We start from the raw sequence: 23,224 nt of genomic DNA on the forward strand, positions 1-23,224 counted from the left end.
GCAGATCTATACACTCTACTGAGTGTAACTTTCTAGTTATTGTTAATATTTTGCCATTTCATTATAGGCTGGTCAATATATCGATATCCTCTGGGACTTGAGATATCGTAATAGTAATATATACAGTATGTTTTTTTCCTGGTTTTAATCACGTTATCCCTATTTTATACATTACAACGTTTTTAAGAAATGTTCATAAATAAATCTACTATTTCCGCTATTTTTAAAATTTTGATTTTAGTTTTTTTTTCCCCCATAATTACTTGTACAGATGTATTCAATTTATTTATAACATTTTCCATACATATCATGCACACATGAGCGCATGTGCAGAGTAGACACGCGTTTGTATACAAACCGTAAAATGGAGGGACATCTCATTGACTGACAACTCGCATTACTCACCATTCACCCTGACCACTAAATGCTTAACTTTAACTCTGAAATGACTACTTTCTAAATTAAGACCCAACAAAATGTCCTTGTTTTGGAAGATTTTCCCCTCATTTTTCTTTCCTTGTGAGGACAAAAACACAAACAGTGCACGCTGGTCGAGGCCAAGTTTGGTTAGGCTGTGCCCTCTCTGTCAGGGCTCCAGCTCGCCGCTCGGTAGAGGCTGAAAGCCAGACCAAACCAGAATCTGCAAGGTCACACTTAAAAATAGCCCAAAACAAAACAGAAACTAGAAAAGAGCTCTCGTTCTAATTGACTCAATTGACTTCACTTTGGTTTAACTTAATAACCACTTAAGCCCTATTGCAGATCTACAAGCTCACAACGCATTGCATTGTGACTTGTTCTAAGTTTGTAGATGTGTTATCACTATTTTTCACCTATGACATGCCCAAAATAGGTACACCAGGTTTAAAATGGTCAGTGATAGGGACGGGAATTGGAATTCTTATACTGTACCACTTTTTGAAAGCAATGTCACAAGATTCTTGACATAATAGATTAAATGAATACAGAGGACAATACACGTATTTCCACTGAGGAACACCAAAGACATTTTTGTGTCATGATACACTCTTAAGGGCTAATAAAAATAAAATCAAGCCAAAATATATAAAAAAATATCTGAAGCAGAAATAGAATAGATTACAATAAACTATATGTTTTTATGTGCTTTGCCTTTTATTATTCAACTGATTGCCACAATCCTCACCTGAACTCTTGAAGTGGAAAACTGAAAGAAATTATCATTCCAATTTAAGTATTCAGGGGACATATGCTGGGCTTGTCATAATGGGCACAAATTCGGCAGAAATAGATGAACACTTGACGTAGCAGATCTGCAAGCTCACAACGTGCTGCAACGTGTTCTGAGCTTGTAGACTGGCTATTTACGGCAAAGAGATTCGATGTAGAGGGGAAAAGGGAGGGGACCCCGGTAAACAAAGTATATATGGTTTAAGTGGTTAATTATGGTAGAGGTAAAGAGGTGAAATTCTCATTGGTCAAATTAGATAGAAATGGAAGGGTGTGTGGGGGAAAAAAGGCTGAACAGGTGAGTAGAGACGGAGAGAGGGGAAGGGAATAGGAGATGAGAATGACTGGATTAGAAGGAGAGTAGTGACCAAGAAGGTGAAAGAGGACACGTGGAGGGGAAAACCTGTGTTTGTATGTGCATGCTGTTGAGTGTGTTGTGAATGTACTCTAAGCTGTAAGCCCATAGACCATCATTCATACTGTACATAAGCACTCTGACTGGTAGTAGGCCTAAATGTTTAATGGGTACATAGTACACACTCAACTAAACACACACACACACACACACACACACACACACACACACACACACACACACACACACACACACACACACACACACACACACACACACACACACACACACACACACACACACACACACACACACACAGCTTGAATGCCTGTGTTTCTGTCAGACTGCACCTCTTTCTAGGTCTCTCTCTGTCTATGTTGATCGTTTCTAGCTCTCTGACAAGGTTGCAGTCCAGCATATGGGAGTGTTTAATATTGACCCATGGCAGCCGGATGGCTGGCTAACCCCTCCCAAGGGGGTCGGTGGCAACCTCTGAACCTTGACCCCCAGACCCCACTGTTTTGGTCTTTTCCCAGCCAAGTGGACTGCCCACTTCAGGTTTCATTGTTTAGGACAGTGCAGGATCCAAGTACCAAAGCAAGGCTCTTCTCAGTTGTGTGTGTGTGTGTGTGTGTGTGTGTGTGTGTGTGTGTGTGTGTGTGTGTGTGTGTGTGTGTGTGTGTGTGTGTGTGTGTGTGTGTGTGTGTGTAGATAGATAGATAGATAGATGTGTGTGCTAATCTCACAAACCACTGGATTGATCAGTGCCACATTTCTTGCTGCAAGTGTAGGCCAAGGAAGTAACTCGCCAAAGTCAATGGCAGTTGAATTGGGCTGAGAACATGACCAAATATAGAGATGTTTAGGGGGGCCGTCTGGGAATCAGAAGTTCACAGACTCGCCTCAAAATCTAAGTGATTGACATCATAGTACTGACGTCATATGCTGTCATAGACAGCCACATGAAACCACGCCATTATTATTAGACCCTGTCTTGTTTTAAGTCATGCTGAAGTTACTTGTTTTCCCCTGCATATTAAAACATTGACTGCCAGGAATTAATGAACTAATTCATCCGCCACCGCCAGTGTTTTTAGTCTGCTGCGTAGACCACAGGTTTAAGACCTGGAACGCATCTGTGTCATTTTTTTATTTGAGCTAAAAAGCATTATTTTACACTTTGGCTATTCAAAAATAGCTGATATACAAGCTCATAGAATGAAGATGAAAATGTGTGCATCTTTGAATATATATTATTTTAAAGCTAACATTTTTTAACTCAAATCTTTGCTTCTGGGGGTCCCTGGAACAAAATATTTTGAGATGGGGTCCGCGGCCCCCGTTTTGGGGGTCCTTGACATGAAGAAGTTTGAGCACCACTGACATAGTGTAGAAACATACGTTTTTCAGAATACTGTTGGGATTTAGAAGACATTTGTAGAATCGGCTTCAGGTCTTAATGGGTTAAAAGTGGGGGCCACCAGGCGGCACCAGAGGGGACAATTGGAAAGGAGAGGAAAATGAAAAAACGAAATCTTAATGTCTGCGTGTCAGTCTCTCATGCATAACTTGTGACTCTGACAGAACTCTTTAATTTACCCAGAGATTTAAATACTTGTGCACTTGCTTTAGTATAGCGTGCAAAGTTACTTCTGTGCATTGGTTCCAAAGACATAGACGGAACCCATTTTTGTCACGTTATAGGCCTTTGATATTCTTCCCAGAGCCTAGTCTTCCCAGAACCCATTCAATATTTCAAATTTTCTCGATAAACTGTGACTAAAAAGCTGCTCATGTTCCTGTTCTTTTAAATTATACTTCAGATGGTGTCTTAAATTACCGTCGCCCAGCCTCTGGTGGTTTGGCCGGCAAAGCAACGTTATTTATTTCTGCGGTAGAATCCTGCAGATTTTCCTTCTTGTCTCCCCCCCCCCCATCTCCATTATTCTTCAGCATTACAGCTCTTTGTAGACCCAACACTCGAAGAAGCTGCGAGGGAACACATGAATTATTCAGCATTAGAACCAAGCTTCCAAAGCCACAGTTTGCTGCGTTGGCTACTTTTCACTTGTCTCCCCCTCTCTAATCTCTCTTGCTCTCTCTCTCTCTCTCACACACACACACACACACACACACACACACACACACACACACACACACACACACACACACACACACACACACACACACACACACACACACACACACTCTCTCACACTTATAATTCATCTCTCTTACTCATCCTTTCATACTTCTGTACTACAGGTACGCTGACTTACCTTGTCACACTCTTGTAATCTCTCTCCCTCCCCGCTCTCCCTCCCCTAATTAGGAACATCTCCCTCTCTCACCCGTGGTTATGAACCATCCCTGTCTCCCTCAGTTATGAGCAACCCCCCCCCCCCCCCCCCCCACCGCTCTCTCTGTCTTAATTATGAGTAATTCTAGCTGCCATGACAGTGCTTGTACCACCCCCACCACCACCACACCACCACACATACAGTTGAAGACATTAGTTTACAAGACAGCCGCTGTGTGATGTGACTCATTGAAAAATGAATTACAGAATGTTACATGCTTCAGTACGGCCTCTTGTGAGATGGAGTTTGTGGGCGTCTCATGGCAGTATAGTGGTCGCCAGAACAGAACGGCACACACGACCATGCAGGGCCTGGTCTGTAATTCCCCAAAACCACTCGGCCAGAGGACCGCACGCTCTGCCCAAAATAGTGTGTGTGCGTGTGTGTGTGTGTGTGTGTGTGTGTGTGTGTGTACGCACGCACGCAAATATCTGTGTATACACACATGCAAGTGTCCACATGCACTCAAAATGTATGTGTGTCGGTGTGTGTATGTTAACTTAGTAGTACCGGAATAGATTTGAAACAAGACCAGCTGGTCTGTAAAAGCTCTATAACAGCAGCTATAAGGAACATTGGGATAAAGTGAAAGAAAAAAGTTCAGCTTAACGAAAGGCTTCACTCATAATAACAGTTTTTTTCCACAGGGATTAAACACATTTGTATGATTAAAGGGAAGGCTCAGCATGGCTATTTTCTTTAACTTTTTCTTTTTTTGTTTAGCCACATGCCCACTAAAGAGAATGTCAGTTTTGCTGTATTGGAAGTAACCTCCTGTTGGTTTGCGAGACAGGTTTCACCATTTTGATTTGTAGTGCTCACGTGTGGAAAACGTGCGTGTCTGCAGACACCAAATTGAGGCATGAGTGTGTCCGCTGTGCGTGGACCCTCGTCATCCTATAATAAGTCCTTTAATGCAGTACAAGGTGCCGCCCGATCACATAGGATCGCCAATTTCCTTACTTTTTTCTGAGCGTCTTTCCTTGAATATACAATACACCCCCCCAATCAATATAATTTCTCCTTTTTTATTTTTAGCTCCACTAGTGAGAGCATGGGACTCTATTCCAATACCCCTAGACCAGAGGGTTGTAACAGTCTACTATTTTAGTCACATGATACTGTCGTGCAACAGAGTATACTGTCACTTAGGTTTAACCCATTAAAACCAGGAAAGCATCTGTCATTTTAGGTTTTATACAAAAAACAATATTTTTACTATTCAAAAATAGCAGATATACATATCCTTCTAAAAAATATATATATATCGTGGAAAAGTTAATTTTCTTCTGTAATATAAAAAGTGAAACGTTCATTTATTCTAGATTCATTGCGCATAAAGTGATGATTATGGCATACAGCTCATGAAAATCAAAAATCCACATCTCAGAATATTGGAATATTATATGAGACCACTCAAGGATTTATAATACAGACATTTTTAACATCTTAAAAGTATGTTACTTTATGCACTTAATACTTGGTCTTGACTACTTTTTTAACACATTTCTTCATCAATGGGGCATGGCATGAAGGTGATCAGCCTGTGGCACTGCTGAGGTGTTATGGAAGCGCAGGTTTGCTTTGATAGCCTTAAGCTCATCTGTATAGTTGGGTCTGGTGTCTCTCATCTCCCTCTTGACAATACAACACAGATTATCCATGGGGTTCAGGACAGGCCAGTTGGCTGGTCAGACAAGCACAGTAATACCATGGTCAGTACAGCAGTTACTAGTAGTTTTGGCACTGTGGGCAGGTGCCAAAACTGGAAACGTAAATCAGCATCTCTGTAGCGGACCCAGCTGGACATGAAGGAGTTGAAGATCGACTGATGAGTTTACCATTTTTATTTTGTGTCTCAACGTGAAAACTAGGAACAGAAAACATACAATACATGCATCAAAAGTCAATTCATAAACATCATTGCATCAATAAACCTGGCAAAACATATCTAAAATTCATATAAACTCCTAATCATTAACACATTATTATGAATACATTAGACATTATCCCATACATTAGATAGAGCATACATATACAACCATAAGAAACCAATAAAACTCAATGAAGCATCCAGTGACAAGTAACAGTACCAAAAACATTTATACAAAAATAATACCTTTTTCCCCTTCCAGCTAGGCGCTATGGCAGAGTTCTGTAACATTCCTTGACCATCCTTTCAGGTCCATTGATAAACATTTTCTGTGCAATCGTTTCCTTGACCATCCTTTCAGGTCTATATTTGACATACAGTCTCTCTGCAGTCCTTTCTTTCCATGCCATCGGTAACAAACATTTCTCCTGCCATGCTGTCACTGAGCTAGGCTTAAATACCCCCCTTTCAGGAAGCCAGCCACCCTGACTTCCGTGTTCCAGCTAGAGCCTTCAAAATAAAGGTTTGGCCGTACCAGGGTCCGTTACACTCCCACCAAATTATACAGTGATTTTAAAAAACAATAAAAAATTACAAATGATTTAAACATCCTCAAAAATCATGTGACCCCAGACGCATTTAAAACTCTCAGAATAGGTAACAATGACCTGTACCATCCTTCTCCCACCTTGAGTCCTTCTCCCACCCTGACCAGGTTTCCCTCCTGGTGTCTAGCCAGGGATGCCTGTGCTTCGTCTAATTGTCCTTGTCGCAGTGGCACTCCTCTAGCCCCCCGTTCCGCCTCTACTGCAGCCACTACAGCAGCCGGGGCATCTTCCTTGGCGTCCTTCTTGTAAGTCACCAGAGCCAGTGCCTTTGGGGCCTGGGCCTCTGGACTCCGAACAGCAGCCTGGGCTTGATTCTGAGAGACGTCATGAGTCTCGGCCCCTCCGACCTGCGGGGCATCAGCTCCAACTGAATCCCCAGGTGCCTTGGGATCTGAGGCCATGGCAGCTGCACCCTGCTGGGCTGGGTCTCTGAGCTTCACTGCTGCTCCCTCAATCACCTCCATGTGTTTCTCGATGCCTTTTTCTTCCTCGCCTTCCAGAGCATCCGAGCCTGGCTGTTTCTGGTGGATCTCCTTGTGTTGCTCCTCTACGCCAACCAGAAGTTTCTCCCGCTGGTCCAGGAGTCTCTTCTGCTGCTCCCCTTGCTCTATCCGTACCTCATCCTCTGCTTTCCTTGTGGTGAACTCAGCTGCAGCCTCAGATGAGGGTGTGGAGTGAAAATGATCATAACCAAACTGTTCATGAAAATGTGGCACTTCCAGTCCATTAAATTTGCCATCTACCATACCCTCATGAACAATTTGGAAAAGATCATTTGATATAGATTCACATGCATCCACTCGCCATCTTAGGTTAATTTCCGGTGTGATGCATTTTTGGATTTCAGAATACTGTTTAGAAATGTCCTTACTTTTCTCCAATGCATCTATGACGAGTTTTGGGTCAGTCTCTGCAACATTGGACTTTAACTGTTTCTTTGCTTCTCGTACCAGGACCTTCCACTGGTCAAATAGGCAGAGAAGCTCTTTTACTTTTTTCTCCACCCCCGAGTCTCTATGGTCATTTGGCTCATTAACCATCGTGCTAACATCTGGCATTCTGCCTTAGATTTAGCCCACAGTAACTTATGCAAAGCTAAGCTTAGCTAACTAAATACAGACCATAAATAATCGGAAATAAATGTAACAATGAATAATATTTTCCTCATATAAGTGTATTGCAAATTTAACGAGGCCTTGGAAATCATAAACAGCTGAAAATTAAATTAAACAATCCTTATGCAAAACATTTCCAAAGTTAAATTCACTTTCCATATGTCCTTATCTTTTGTTTCCCAACCTTGAGTATAATGTTCTGTAGCTGTACCGTTTGTGTCCATGTAACTGTTCATCAAATCCATGAAACAGGTTTGATTTAGTAGAGGTTGAGCTCAGATGCCACTGAGTGAGAGAAGTCCATTTTATTGCAGGTGTAGACAGCAGGCCCTTTTGGTGAAGTTTGGTAGATGTGGAGATGATGGGTAAAGTTTTCACTGTAGCGGACCCAGCTGGACATGAAGGAGTTGAAGATCGACTGATGAGTTTACCATTTTTATTTTGTGTCTCAACGTGAAAACTAGGAACAGAAAACATACAATACATGCATCAAAAGTCAATTCATAAACATCATTGCATCAATAAACCTGGCAAAACATATCTAAAATTCATATAAACTCCTAATCATTAACACATTATTATGAATACATTAGACATTATCCCATACATTAGATAGAGCATACATATACAACCATAAGAAACCAATAAAACTCAATGAAGCATCCAGTGACAAGTAACAGTACCAAAAACATTTATACAAAAATAATACCTTTTTCCCCTTCCAGCTAGGCGCTATGGCAGAGTTCTGTAACATTCCTTGACCATCCTTTCAGGTCCATTGATAAACATTTTCTGTGCAATCGTTTCCTTGACCATCCTTTCAGGTCTATATTTGACATACAGTCTCTCTGCAGTCCTTTCTTTCCATGCCATCGGTAACAAACATTTCTCCTGCCATGCTGTCACTGAGCTAGGCTTAAATACCCCCCTTTCAGGAAGCCAGCCACCCTGACTTCCGTGTTCCAGCTAGAGCCTTCAAAATAAAGGTTTGGCCGTACCAGGGTCCGTTACAATCTCCATAAAGCTTATCAACATACGGAAGCACAACATGCTCTAAAATCTCCTGGTAGATGGCTGTGTTGACTCAGCACTTGATAAAAAATGCATCAAAACCAGCAGGTCAACAAAGATTTAAAAAAAATAATGTCTTGTCTAGATTGTGTTAAAGAAAAAAGTAAAAACATTTGTGGGTTGAATCAGAATTTTAAATCTGGGAGCTATCTGTTGCTTCCTCCACTGCACGTTCACAGTGTAAAGGATTCATATTAATGTAGTCTAATCTAACTGATCTGAGGCTCGGAGAACATGTTTTCATCTGTAGCAGGCAGAGACAGAGATAGACAGAAAGGCGAAAGGTGAGATATACCATAATTGACAGTAATGTATGGCAGCAGGCCTGTAGTACCTCTCATAGTCAACGTGCCACCTGGGCGGTCAGAATGCAAATCATGTTTTTTTTTTCAGAGTGCCATAGTCGTAGGCTGTATGTATTCGGGTGACTGTGGCCGGCAGATAAGGAACATTTGACTCTGTAATGGTCTGCATACTTCCTGGGTTATGAATGTTAGTACCTGTATTGTGGTCAAATCCTGATTGATAAGTGAGACAGGTTTTGTCTATGACTTCACTTTGTTGTAGACATGTTTTTTATTACTGTTTATTAATCACTTTCAACCTGGCATGACATTATAGGCAGAATATTTCGAAAATAAATTCAATTCTGTTTTTCAATTATCATATATATTTTCTACAAGTTCACAACGTGTTACTATTCCAAGAGTTGTGAGCTCGTAAAGAGTGGCTATTTTTGCGTACAATGGGGCTAACATTTTAAAGAAACTAAACTCTGGGGGTTAAACAGTTAATTGAACTAATCCATGTAATCTAAAAATATAAAAAAGATGATTTTATAAAATAATACATTTATAATCGATAAGGCACATCAGATTTTCCCCAATTTTCTAAAACAAAAAAAAAATAAGTGAAAAAAGCTGATCTACTGTACGCGCTCACCGCTCACAAGGCTTTACAACACAGAGTATAAGATAGGGCTGGTTAATCGATTTGTTGATACAGTATATACATATCAACAAGTTGCAGCCCTACCAATCTGGGAACCCATTCGGTTAAAAAAGGAGTACTTTTTTCTTTCTTTTGTTTTTGCTACCACCACCTCCTTTTTTGTGTAGAAACTCGGTTTGGCTCCTCCCCCTTCTTAGTCCACTTCCTCCCAGGTACTTATGTGTTTATTCCTACTAACATTACATGTTTAGGGCAGTGGTGTTAGCAGAATCTGTCTTGAGACATTATAGCCTTCTAACCTCACTTATTACAATGAGAAATACATGACAATAGCCCCCAGTTGCACCAACTAGTACTAGTGCATACTCATTTAACTGTATCATGGTCACAAATGTGCCGTGGTCTGACTTTCAGGCTGTCATAACACTGGTCACAGCACAGCGATCAGATTCGGTCCAGTAATGCTCGGGGCGATGAAGAGTATAATATGCTCTTGAGAAGAAAAAAATACAGCAACATCTATTTTTAGGAGCATAAAGATTTGGTTTCTACTCCAGATGAAAACTATAGGCCTGTATAAAGTTCCCCTCTGCCCGGGAACCAGTGCACATGCATGTGCATGCACATGCACGTACGTACACGCATGCGCACACACACCATCAGCAAGGAGGACTGGATAGCCATATCAAGTTGGCAAGATAAACAGGGTAGTATTGATCTTGAAAACAGAGATAAGGCGGGCGAGGGCGAAAAAAGGAAATAGAAACCCTCTCTCTCCCCTGCAGCATGAAACAGAAGTAGATAGTTATCCAGTTTGATGACCCAGAAGAAAACACTTGGTGTCCACCAACACACTACCTCTAACCTGTATGTGTGTCTTCTGTATGTCGGACTGTAGCGCTTTCATGATTCTTCTGGAGCGTGTGTGTGTCTATGTGTGTGCGTGTGCCGTGTGTTGCTGTTATGGATGCAACAGTTAATTGAACCAATCGACTCCATCGATTATTTAAAAAAGAATCTAAACGATTTGAAAAGGTAATCAATAGTTGCTGTTGTATAGACTTAGACGCGTCCTTGCTGCTCTGCCCCATGTGCTTACAGTGTAGTGAGTTTAAATCTGGCTCACAACTGTTTTGTTTCCCTGCCCCAACACCTTCCCTCTCCAATGGCGCGTACCACTACCTACTGTAATACAAAGCAGAGAGAAATAAAGCAGTAAGAAAAAACTAAGGATTGCATGGCTCCCAGACTGAAAAAGTTTTGTGTGCGTCTAGCATTTCTGTGTGTGTGTGTGCGCGTGTCTTTGACACTGTTCTTGTCCTGCCCACATATTAATAGCGGTGAAACCACACATTTGGCCTCCTTAGACATAAAGTATTCCATCACAATTGATTTTCTACTGGCCAGACGAATCTAAAGATAGCGAGTGCTTGGGGGAGATGAACAGACAGCATGGTGTTTTATGTGTGATGTCACATGAAGAGCAGACCGCTGACCCTGCTGTGATCTCTGATCTGACAGAGATCACAGATCTGCACACATGTGCGCGTACAAACGCACAAGCCCATAATGCGGGAAGTGTCTCTTATCGCCGCTGTCGAGTATAAACCTCGTACCTACGTTTCAAAACTTTTTATGTTTTCTTTCCAGTAAATTAATGCCCTATTTCTTCATGCAACTGTTGTGCAAAAGTAGAAAAAATGGCTGATCTACAAGCTCAGTAGCTCACATCGCATTGACACGTTGTCAGCTTGTAGATCTGCTATTTTTGCTAAAGCGGTGTTTTTGCTAGTGTGTCTGTGGGTTTCATAAATATCGAACCTATTAAAGGTATGACCAAGAGCTTGTGACTAAATAACTACATTGAATCCTTTGGAACACTGGTTCTTCTTTCCATTTCCTGAAAACTATCTCTTTTCGATATACAAGGTTTCTACCTGACAGCTACGTTATCCAAGATACGCTGTATGTCCACAAGTCCTGTTTGTAAAGCCTGATTTATACTTGGTCGCGTACTGAAAATAGCAGATCTACAAGGTCACAATGCGTCGTGCTGAGTAGAACTCAGCCTTTTAAGCACAGTGGTCCGCAGTTGACCCAATTTCACTTCCATGAATACAGAATGTTCCCTACTGCGTGTTTAGACCTCACATGATGTGTGAGATATGTTTGAACAATGTTTTAACCCCTTGAAACCCTAGCGTTCTTAGTCTGGGGGCGAACATTTGGTGGAAATACAAGTTCTACAAGTTCACGTCGCGTTTTTGATTGATTGAACACCTTATTAACAGGTTTGTTAACAGTACAGGTATTATTGTCAAAGATTATGCTAAAAGGATAACACAAAAAGCCCCAGGGGGCTTGTTTCCAATATGGTCCATTGTACTCAATTCATCAGTAATACATATAATACAGTACGATTCATATTGACAGAAAACCTTAGCATCAACAGGTATATTTACAGAGAAAGGAGGGGTGCGGGCGGGGCAGAGGATGCTACTACCAAGGTGTTTTAAACTATGCTCACTTATACGTATAAGTTCACATCGCGTGACGCGTTGTGAGCTCGTAGATCTGCTCTTTTCTGGCGATGGCATTTGGTGTAGAGAGGGAAAAAAGGACTGGACCAAGTACTGTATCAACCTCTGGGGGACCTCGGTCAACAGAGGGTTAGGGTTTAAGTGGTTAAGAAATCTGTTGCCTTTGTCACACAGCTTAGTTTTTAGGGAAGTGGATGATCTTTCACAAAATGCCCAAACCGGAGGCTCTCTGAGGGGAAAATCTGTTTATGCTTTGTTCTTCAAGGGGAAAGGGTTCTGTTTTTACCGATGTGTCCTTTAGGCACCTTTTTGATTGCCTTTTATAGTCCCTATTAGTGTGTTTGGACCTGTAAGGTCCAATTATTACATTCTTTATATACTTGGGGGTCCTTTGACATACTACTACTAATACTACTACTCTACCCATTACTCTACAAAGCCAAAGTGACTACTACAAACTGCATGAATAGTTAAACTGATAAAAAGCGGTTTAAAGTGTTTCAATTGGCCAAAAGGGTTAGCAGTATAAGAGAATTGTTTATCCCCCAAAATCATGAATGCTAATTTGACCTTTAACCCATTTAGACCTGAGGCCGATTCTAATAACGCCTTCTAAATCCTGACCTTTTTCTGAAAAACTTCAAATATGTATTAAGAAATGACAAAAGATGTATGTTGCTATATACTGTATATACTGTGCCCTTATCAGCGAGTCCCTGGTTAGATTCCCGGCTGGCCAGATTGTTTGCTGTATGTCAGAGGTTCTCAAACGATGCATCGGGACCCCAAGTGGGTTCCCAGGAAGGTGAAGGTGAGGTTGCGCATTCATAACTAAAAAAAAGAAAAACGTATCCTTTAAGTATCCAATTTTGTTGTCGCCGGATATTCACCTATTATTACATGACCAGAATTGCCCCCCCCCCCCCCCTTTATGGTATTCCGGTAATTTAACTCTTTTAAGTATGGGGTAAAAAAGAAAAACGTCTTATACCAGATCCATACATGTCTGCTTTCTCAGACAAATGTTCAGAAGTGCCAGTCAATATTCTATTATTAGAGTGTGCAGTCTTAGGTCTTTGTGCTGTTCTGTGCGAGGTCAAGCAGTTCTTTTTGTGCAAATGCTTGTGCACAAAGAGCCCTGATTCATCTTTCCGGGAAGGCTTTCTGTGTTCCAAGGCTTTTATATTCATTTTAGATGTGTGATGACCTTAAACAGCATAATTATAGATATTTTTTTCTTTTTTCGTTATATGAATGGTTTCGGAACAGAAAAGCGCTGTATGCGCCTAAGCTCCTAATAGTTAGGATAGGATGGGTTGTATGCAGAGAGCAAATTTCATGTACTACACATGCAAATGTGAAACAATTCCCTTTTTTCTTTTTCTTTTTAAATAGACATTAATATTACATACATTAAAGTACAGTGCAAAGACAGAAACTAGGGTACCAGGTAAACAACAAACCTGGCATCTGTCTAAACAATATGTTATCTAAATAACATTGTTAACAATCAAAACAAATTGAAATAACGAAACGTGAACAAGTAACCAACATATATCTGCATATTTGAAAATAATGTCATTTTGTAAGTACAAAGAGGTATGCCGGCTCTATCCATCTATCTATACACACACAGTTAAAAATGTGTCAGCTCATTTATTTGTTTCATCACTTCCAATATCACTTGTTTATCCTGTATCATGATTGGATGAGATTGGTATCCCGACCGGATTTTTTCTTTCTTTCTGTTTACTAAAGAGCTGGAGACATTCCCGCTCTCCCGCCTGCCATTTCTGGCTATCTACTCACTGGCCCTCATTTATCAAAGTTGCGCAGACCAAAAAACGGGCGTACGCCGAGATCACCGTCACTTTCGGGATTTATCAATCTATCGTGACTTTGACTTGAGTGGGCTGTACACTCAATCAGTACGCTCAGACCTCACGTCTGGTCTGAGGACGTGTAGGCTTTGTCTACACCAGTTTGTTCCATTGTAGACATGCGGAGCAGCATTGTCTAACAATTTGACAGATATCTGGACACATGTATCCACTCCAAAATGTATATCTAACACACTAATAAATAATCTCTGTGAAAATATAACATTTTATAAAGGCATACAAGGACATGCACGCCTATTTTATTTCCAAGTGACAATGACAAGCAATTAAAAGCAAGCAATGGAAACAATCTAACAGCCTATTTGCAATGTTATAAGTTAGGTGCATTCACTCATTTAAACGAGTGCTTTAACGGTCATTCAGATAAGATTGTAGATCTGGCTCAGACCTAGGCTATACAAGCTCTTATGCGAGAGCGCCGCTGTAATCTTTTCATGGACAGTGAGGTCTCCAAACGTATACAGTAGTTACGTCTACGCTCCAAACCTGTGCCCAGAGCAAGTGATCTTCACGTTGTGGGTTTGGGCCACCGGGACCTCAGCGGGAGATCTGAGGTATAACCATCCCAGCACACAGCAGCCTTCATCCATAAATGTTTATGCATTCATTCATCAATCAATCCATAAACGTTCAAATGACTGCCTCGCCACTTGCCAGGCTATCTCTCATTAACGTGGTGTCTCACGGGGAATACATGATTGCTTTATTTTAGTGTAACTCGGAATGCGCACTGCTCGGTAATGGGTAGCCTTGGATCACAAGACGGTCTTGTATCAAGGCTAGGTAATAGGTTAAATTAATATACAAACGTACGCGGACATGACAGACAGTTAGGCGGGCGGAGGGAAATCGTTCTCATTGGCTTTCTATACTTTGTTTGGTCGTATTCCGGGGCATTTTGAGAATATTTAAGGGCGTGTTATTTAAATAACGGTCGGTTTCAGCCATCAGATTTATGAAAGCCTCAGATGATTTGTACTTGATACTTGATAAATCACACGCGGACGTGGCCGTATCCTGATTCCTGGGCTGGAATTTAAGCTGGTTTCTACGTTGCATTGATAAATGAGGGCCACTGTCTCTACTCACTTTGATTTTGAAGAAAAAAAGGAGCAAAAACGAATACATAAAAAATATATATACAGTATATACCTTACTGTATAGTCAGGTGTGTGTCAAATTTTGTAACATTTTCCAAGATTCAATGCGCTCATTATTTAGCTAAATATTTTGAGCACTAAGTTGTTGTCACACTGCATGTCATTTCACTCACGTTAATCACTCATCAATTTAAAAAAAATAATGTCTGTATTGTGACTACAGAGATTACTCAGATAATGCAATCTAAAAAAAAACATGGTTGCAGAGCTACTGTTGAGGGTAGCTGGTTTCGGAGTGTATCCTCTTGTGACACACACACACACACACACACACACACACACACACACACACACACACACACACACACACACACACACACACACACACACACACACACACACACACACACACACACACACACACACACATACACACACCTCCCCTTAATAGAAAGGGGTCTTTCTTAAATACTCAAAGTTGCTCAAAGAGTAAAACAACGTTATTAGGAAAAACGGTAATTAGTAGTTAAAAAGGTTTTTTAAAAAAAGCTATAAAAGAAAGGTAAACAAAGGGGGGTTGGGACTTATGTAGGGAATGCATGTCTGAAATGGTGGGTTTTGAGTGTGGTTTTAAACGTGGTGAGGGTGGGGGCAGCTCTGATGTGAGCTGGAAGTGAGTTCCACAGTGAGGGCGGGCCACGAGAAGGCCCTGTCACCCCAGGTTTGCTTATTTGTCTTGGGGGTGTCCAGGAGCCTGGCATCACCCGACCTGAGGGAGCGGGAGGGGCCGTGGCGTTGGATGAGTTCAGAGAGGTAGCGGGGGGCCTGGTTGCTGAGTGCTTTGTAGGTAGTGATTTGTGAGTAGCCCTCTCTAAAATGTTCCTTCTGGCTACACCATTGCCTTCCTTCCCTCTCTCTCTCCTCCTAATCCCCTCTCCTCTTCAATATTCTACTCCTCCCTTTTGTCCTTTCCTCTCCTTGTCTCCTCATTAACCTCTACCTCCCATCGTTCCTCCATCCTCCCCCCCTCTCTCTCTCTCTCGCTTTCTCTCTCTCTCTCTCTCTCTCTCTCTCTCTCTCTCTCTCTCTCTCTCTCTCTCTCTCTCTCTCTCTCTCTCTCTCTCTCTCTCTCTCTCTCTCTCTCTCTCTCTCTCTCTCTCTCTCTCTCTCTCTCTCCATACAGACAGTGTCTATCCTGGAGCAGAGGCTGACTTTGACAGAGGACAAGCTGAAGGAATGCATGGAGAACCAGATGAAGATCGGCCTACAGCTACAGAGCAGGGATTAGACCACAGCCAATAATACAAGGTCTTGTGTTATATATGGCTGTAGACACTGTGCTGAGCAGAACAGACTATTCACTCTTGGATCAGGCTCATAATGCACAATTTCCCTTACACACACACACACACACACACACACACACACACACACACACACACACACACACACACACACACACACACACACACTAAATGAATAAATAAATAAATAAATAAATGAAAAAGGTTATTGAAAAAACACAGCCCCCTCACACATTAGAAGGACAATAGCCTATCAGTCATCAGAACCAAGGACGAGTGTTTTTAATGAATCTAACATGGTTAAAATGGAGTTTGAAGTTACAAAGGGTTTATACAGGAAGGGGTTGTGTCTGATCAAATTAATATCAAATATCTTAATACTGAATCAAGCAACTTAAAAACTGGCTGGGGTGCACACACATGCAACGTGAGTAGACGTTAAAATGACCCCAAACATATGAAATATCCCTTTAAATTACCCCAGTTCTGTAATAAGTCAGGTACAGTAGCTACATCCCTTTTCCTATCAATCATCTTAGAACATTACATTTGATACATCTTATAGAAGAATGTGGTAGAACACAGGTTTATCTGGCTACTTTTCTCCCTCAAATCTCACATTGTGTTGTCTCACTGTCACCACCAGTGGAACGCTGTAATAGGTAAAAAAAATATAATACAGTGGGTGCTGTTCAATAGACCGATCATGCAACAAGCAAAGGTCAACACCACATATTTCACATAGGTAAATCTTAGTACAACAGTTGAGCACATTTTTACACACACACACACACACACACACACACACACACACACACACACACACACACACACACACACACACACACACACACACACACACACACACACACACACACACACACACACGCGCATTTAGCAGAAGAGCAATAGTGAAATGTTCTTGATTTTAGATGTGGAGTCTACTATAGATGTTTTGTGTCTTTTACGCAAAGATACAAGGAGTGCAGTCGAGCGTTGTTAGAAATTATTCATCCAGGGAAGTGCTGAGAGCGGGGTCTTTTCTGCTGACGAAGGATCTATCGACACTAGTTGCTGTGTGCAAGAGGCTGTGTCTATGTGTGTGTGTGTCAGTGGGTACTTGTCTCTAACTTGGTGTGAGATTGTTCTTGTCTTTTAGTCTGTGTTAATTCAAGTCAAGTGGTGCCACTACAGTATCTGTGTCCTTCACATAAAAAAAAAAGGATTGTCTCAACTCCCACACGTCATATCCACATCCCACATGAAAATAGCTGATCAACAAGTGGGACGTGTTGTGAGCTTGTAGTTTGGCTATTTTTGTGCGCGACAGACACCCATGCACACACACACACACACACACACACACACACACACACACACACACACACACACACACACACACACACACACACACACACACACACACACATCAGTCAAGTATTAAAGGGCTGTTCACTCAAAGCACTATAACTACAATTATAATGGTATTGTTCAACACACGGTTAGCATTCAGGCCAGGAAAGGAATAGTAACTTATATTACGCTGTTATCAACAAAATGTTGAGGTCCTCGGTCAGTGGTTTGAGAGATGAGCTTTTTAAGCCCCCGTTTAGACGACAACGGTCTCTAGAGAGAACGGTAAAATAAGATATCAGATGTGCCGTTGAGAAGGCAACGGCGTTATCAGGGGTTGAAAGCGCGAAAAAGTGAAAACCCCTTCCTGAGTGGAAATCTTTGACAACACCTCGCGTCTCCACGTAAACGGGCAACACGTGGGAATCCGCAAAACGTGTGATGTCATGGCTCCACCTAGCCACCTGCCATGCACACTACGACGTTTTCAATCACTGTTGCGCCTCCGTCTAAACGCAGAATAAAAAGTGAGAATGTAACGGGACTTTGCTGTTTTCTCAAGAGACCGTTGTCGTCCAAACGTGGCCTTAATCCAACATTTACTTCCCTGAATTCATTGTTCCAGGATACGTTATCAGTCACCGGCCTGCTATCGTCAGTAAAAGGACCCATGCTGTCAAAAGCAGCCGACCCGAGCCTTAATCACACATCCAGTCTGGTGCATGTGGTGTGACATGATTGACGAGAGGCCTCCTGTCCACACTGGCATCAATGATAACAGTCTTGTAAACTTTGAATCACAGTGCTCTGATTGTAAAGGTGTGACTTTATGTGCTTGGATTGCAGAATGTTATGTAAGTACACTTCATTTTTATTTGTATGACATAGTCTGTTTAAATCTTTTATCTTAAGGAGTCTTTTATCTTATGTTGTGCTTTTATAATAAATCATTTTCAACCTCTGACCTTTATTGGTTCAATAACCCGATTACGGTTCCTCTTTTCTTTTCCAGTGTAGTGCCATGTGTGTGCGGGTGTGCACGCTGTCCGTGAACTGTGTGTAAATGTGTATGCGCGTGTGTGATGTCTCTGAACTGTGTGTGTGTGTGTGTGTGTGTGTGTGTGTGTGTGTGTAAGTGTGTGTAAGTGTGTGTATGTGTGTGTATGCTGTCTGTGAACTATTTGTGTGAGTGCGCGTTCGTGTGTGCGTGTCTACTTGTGCGCTTGTGTGTGTCAGCGTGAGTGCGCGTGTGGTATTTGTGTGAGCGAGGTTTGTTTTCATAGTCGTTGCCAATTTGGTGATCTCACCGTGTTCCGTCTAAGAGGCTGTTCCCCCTCTCTGATTGGCCCGCAGAGCCGGAGTAGCCGCCTGAGAAATCCTGACTGACTTTATTGTCCTCCACAAAAGAAGATTCAGTTCCCCATGTCTTCCACAGACATGCAGCTTGTAAGTTCAGTCCAGAATCCGCTCGTCAATCTGAATGTGCCTTCCGAGTTTCGCACGTCGTCGACGGCAGACAAACGGACGCCATCTCTTGCTCTTTAAAATCCACCCCTGGTCCTTCATGTGGTCCCGTTACCCGATTATAACCATCGTCCTTCACTGCTTTTACTTTCAGAAGCTAGTTCTGTTGTTTCTCGCAGAGAGAGTTTCAGCTGGGCCATTAAAATAAACAAGTCTAACTTCGCTGTATGACTAATACTGAAAATAGCTGATGTGTGAGCTTGTAGATCAGCTATTTTTTTACTTTTTAAAAACATTTCCGCTAGAATTACATGCCCAGAATAGGGGCGCCAGGTTGAAAATGGTTTAAAAAATAATAATTCATTTGACTGCTCTGTAAGGAAACTGGGTTATATATTTAGACACCAATGCAAATTAATCATAAGTGAGTCATATTGCAGACGTCACACCGGCACAGAGCACAGGCCAGAGAAGCTGTCATTAATTATTGAGGACTGTTTCTTTAAGAACCAAGCTCAGGCTCTGTGCTGATGGAAAAAAGGAGAAAACAAAACCGGAATTCTGTAGCTGTGCTGCCGGGCCCACTCTCTTCCTTCCTGTCTGGGACCCGAGGAGGACGCGTGTGCGCGTGCGCGGGCACACACACACACACACACACACACACACACACACACACACACACACACACACACACACACACACACACACACACACACACACACACACACACACACATGCGTACATATTTGTGCCAGAGCTCCCCTTGGTTTGGGCCTCAACCAGACTCACTGCCAGGAGTGGAGGAGAGGAGGGGCTTAAAGACTGGGTTCAATAGCTGCCATGCCTGATGGAGCGTGTGTGTGTGTGTGTGTGTGTGTGTGTGTGTGTGTGTGTGTGTGTGTGTGTGTGTGTGTGTGCGTGTGCGTGCGTGTGCGTGTATGAGTGTGAGAGAGAGGGGGGGAAGAAAGTGTGAATGTGAGTGATATGTATGTTTGTGAGTTGGAGAATGAAGGCAGAGGGGAGGGAAGAGACATTGAAGAGTGACTCTCAGTAATATGTAGACCATGTGTGGCCCACAACTCTGTGTGTGTGTGTGTGTGTGTGTGTGTGTGTGTGTGTAGGAGGGGGTTGGTGATCTTGGAGATGAGGAGCACATCTGGATGCGTTTTTCCTGGTGTGCTGTGGTCGATTGCCTGTGTGTGTGTGTGTGTGTGTGTGCGTGTGTGTTTTAGTATTTTTGGTCTTTGTGATCTTCTGTTCCTCTCGGCTTTATATCGTTTCCCTCAACCATTATTTATATACTTAGAGAAAATGAAATGATATCCGTTGACTTTGATGGGTGGAATGGTGTTTTTTATGGCAACAGGTGTAGACTGACACTCTGTACATAGTTTCACATCAGCTACAAGATGGAACAAAATATGCCCCCCCCCCCCCCCCCCCACAAAACGTTTTCATGGTATAATCTTGGTACTGATCATGCCCGATTCATACTTTGTCGTGTGCCGGTGTCTTGCGCCGATAATAGCAGACCTACAAGCCTACAGTGGGCTTGTAGGTCTGCTATTCTCTGCCTTTCTCGGCGCACACCAAGCACACCAAGAGGCAAGTCAAAGTCTCAAGCCACACCTGTATTCATGTCCATGCTGAATAGCCACTACACATTTTGTCACTCTTATAACTCTGTAAAAGTTTATTTTCATTTACTAATGGCAAATAGAGAGTTTAACCACTTAAATCCTAGCTTCTCTGGCGATAATCGATTTCCTCACGACGTGGTGCGTTGCAAGCTTGTAGATTAGCTATTTTTGCCTGATATTTAGTGTAGACTGTAGAGTGAAAACAGGAAGGGGCCTAGTATAGAGTTATGTGGGACTCTAGTCAACTAATATTGGGTTTAAGTAGATAATCCTTATTTCATACTTTATTAGTAAAGATATACAAAGTAGATCTGGAGCTAGATAGAGAGTAGGTGATTCTCTCTAACTCAGTGGTTCTCAAAGGGGGATCCAGGGACCCTCTGGGTTCCTTAAGGGGGTTCCAAATGGACCCTTATACTGTAGGTCTGAAATTCTGAGAGTGTACAGTCTCAGAGTTATGGGTGTCCTTGGAATTAAAAAGTTTGAGAACCACTGCTCTACCTCCAGGTCTCCTCTGGCCACTGCTGGACTTGGAAGAACTCCCCAGTGCCTCATTTCCTGTCAGACTCCCCCTCCTCCTCCTCCTCCCTTCTCCTCCCACTGCTTCCCCCTCTCCTCCCCCTCAGTCAGTATTTTGGCCGGTGTTTGAGATCCGCCTGCCCACGCTTCCACTCCTGCTCCAAAAACCATGTTTTCCAGTCTTCTCTGCTGACTTTGTTTGACAGGCTAGCCTGTTCTGACCATCTATACCGATGAGTTATGTCCTAATGCCATACACATACAGTTTGAGAGGTACAGTTTTCCTGAGGCACAGCACGTCATCCAACAATCAGACTGTTAGCTTCTATCATCTATTTTATCAGCCAATATCTGCACCTACTTTTTTCTTTCTTTTTTGGGTGCATTTCTTTTTTGTCTTTCTAGAGAGTAGGGGGATGACATTAAACCGGAAACTCGTTGATCAGAGCGTTGCACCTGTGTGGCATATGCCCTGACCATTTGCCTATTGGGTCGCCCCAGTAGGATTTTATAAATCTACTTTCAATTACTTTTGATTTGAGTGGCTATCACCTATTTTTGCAGAAATCTTTTATCCAAAACGGATATTTATTCCTGTTTTCAGTAGTATTCCTTTGTTGCCCTCCTTCATTAGTGATCTGTATTCCGATGAATTTCCGACGATCCTAGTGCCTCAGCTTGGAAGGGATTTGTTGCATTAAACACTGGTGCTTTGATTGGTCAAAATGCTAACTAAATTATACACTGCTGTGTGTAGGATAGCCTCTGTGCATTACCTAGATTGGCTACCTTTTTAATCGATCGGTGAGGTCATTTATAAATCACACAAATGTGGAGCAATACATTATGACCTGCCAATGTTTAGCAACGGGGGCAAGACCAGCTCACACATGCATCAAGGTGTGTTCTGAGTTCAAAAGAGGGCTCCAAAGCCATGGAGCTGCTTTATAATGGGACCAACCCATAAAGCAAACCTGATGATGACTTTAATGACACCCTCTGCCTTCTTAAACCTTGCCTCCTAACCTACAGTATAAACCACACCTACTTTTCATAAGGTAGATTGACCGTACAGTACACGCGTGTTAATTAAACCAAAGATATAGCATACTGTAGATGGGGTGTCACTGAGATGTTGTAGCTGATAAGTTGTCAGAATGTTATTTTGTGCTAAAAAGAGAAAGTTGCAGTTTTATTAATACAAAAATCAGGGTTTGGGTTGGTAACTGGTAAAGGGAGGTCATTAAAGGTCTATCTATCTGTCTATCAGTAATTATCATTATAATGCTATGTACACTATACAAACAGTGCAGTAGCTGTTACTCTTACAGGTAATGTGTCTTTTTCCCATAATTTACTGTCTATATTGTGAATAAGTTTCACAAACAAACGTATAACATAAAGCTCTTGTAGAGTTAAATTAAATGAGTTTGAAATATTAAGGGAAAAGACGTTTCAATGTATTTTATTATTAAAGGGGCTTTTGATAAATACATTTAAGTAAGCAGCTTAAAAAAAGACATTGATGTAGCAAGCCTGAGCTCCTAAGGCAGGTTGTTCCAAACGGAACAATTATGTCAACTCCAGTCAGGAACAGCCAGGCTGCACACTGGCTCATAAGGGGTTAATGAATAAGTAGGCCAGGCCACGAAGTGCCTGAACCACTTGAGCCCCTATATACTTAAAAATCGTGAAAATAGCCAATCTACAAGCTCACAAGGCGTTGCAGCGCCTTTTGAGCTTGTAGATCTGCACAATTATTTTTTTTTACAATTTTTCGTTATTTAAAACGTAACAATTGAAAAGAAAATTATCTTTTAGAAAATGTGCCCAAAATAGGGATACTAGGGTTAATGTGGTT

The 23,224-nt window shown here is 41.9% G+C and overlaps 1 protein-coding gene across 1 annotated transcript in view; it reads left to right on the forward strand.

Moving 5' to 3' along the window:
* The window catches only part of poc1a (POC1 centriolar protein A), a 64,894-nt gene extending 47,848 nt beyond the window's left edge, over positions 1-17,046 (forward strand). The window contains exon 11 of the mRNA XM_084062409.1: positions 16,267-17,046. Within this exon, the coding sequence (XP_083918535.1) occupies positions 16,267-16,371 (105 nt within the window). The 3' untranslated portion in view covers positions 16,372-17,046. The remainder of the gene's footprint in view (positions 1-16,266) is intronic.
* The last annotated feature ends 6,178 nt before the right edge of the window (positions 17,047-23,224 follow it).

Source organism: Gymnoscopelus microlampas (assembly GCF_963454915.1).
Source record: "Gymnoscopelus microlampas genome assembly, chromosome: 7".
Lineage (NCBI taxonomy): Eukaryota > Metazoa > Chordata > Actinopteri > Myctophiformes > Myctophidae > Gymnoscopelus > Gymnoscopelus microlampas.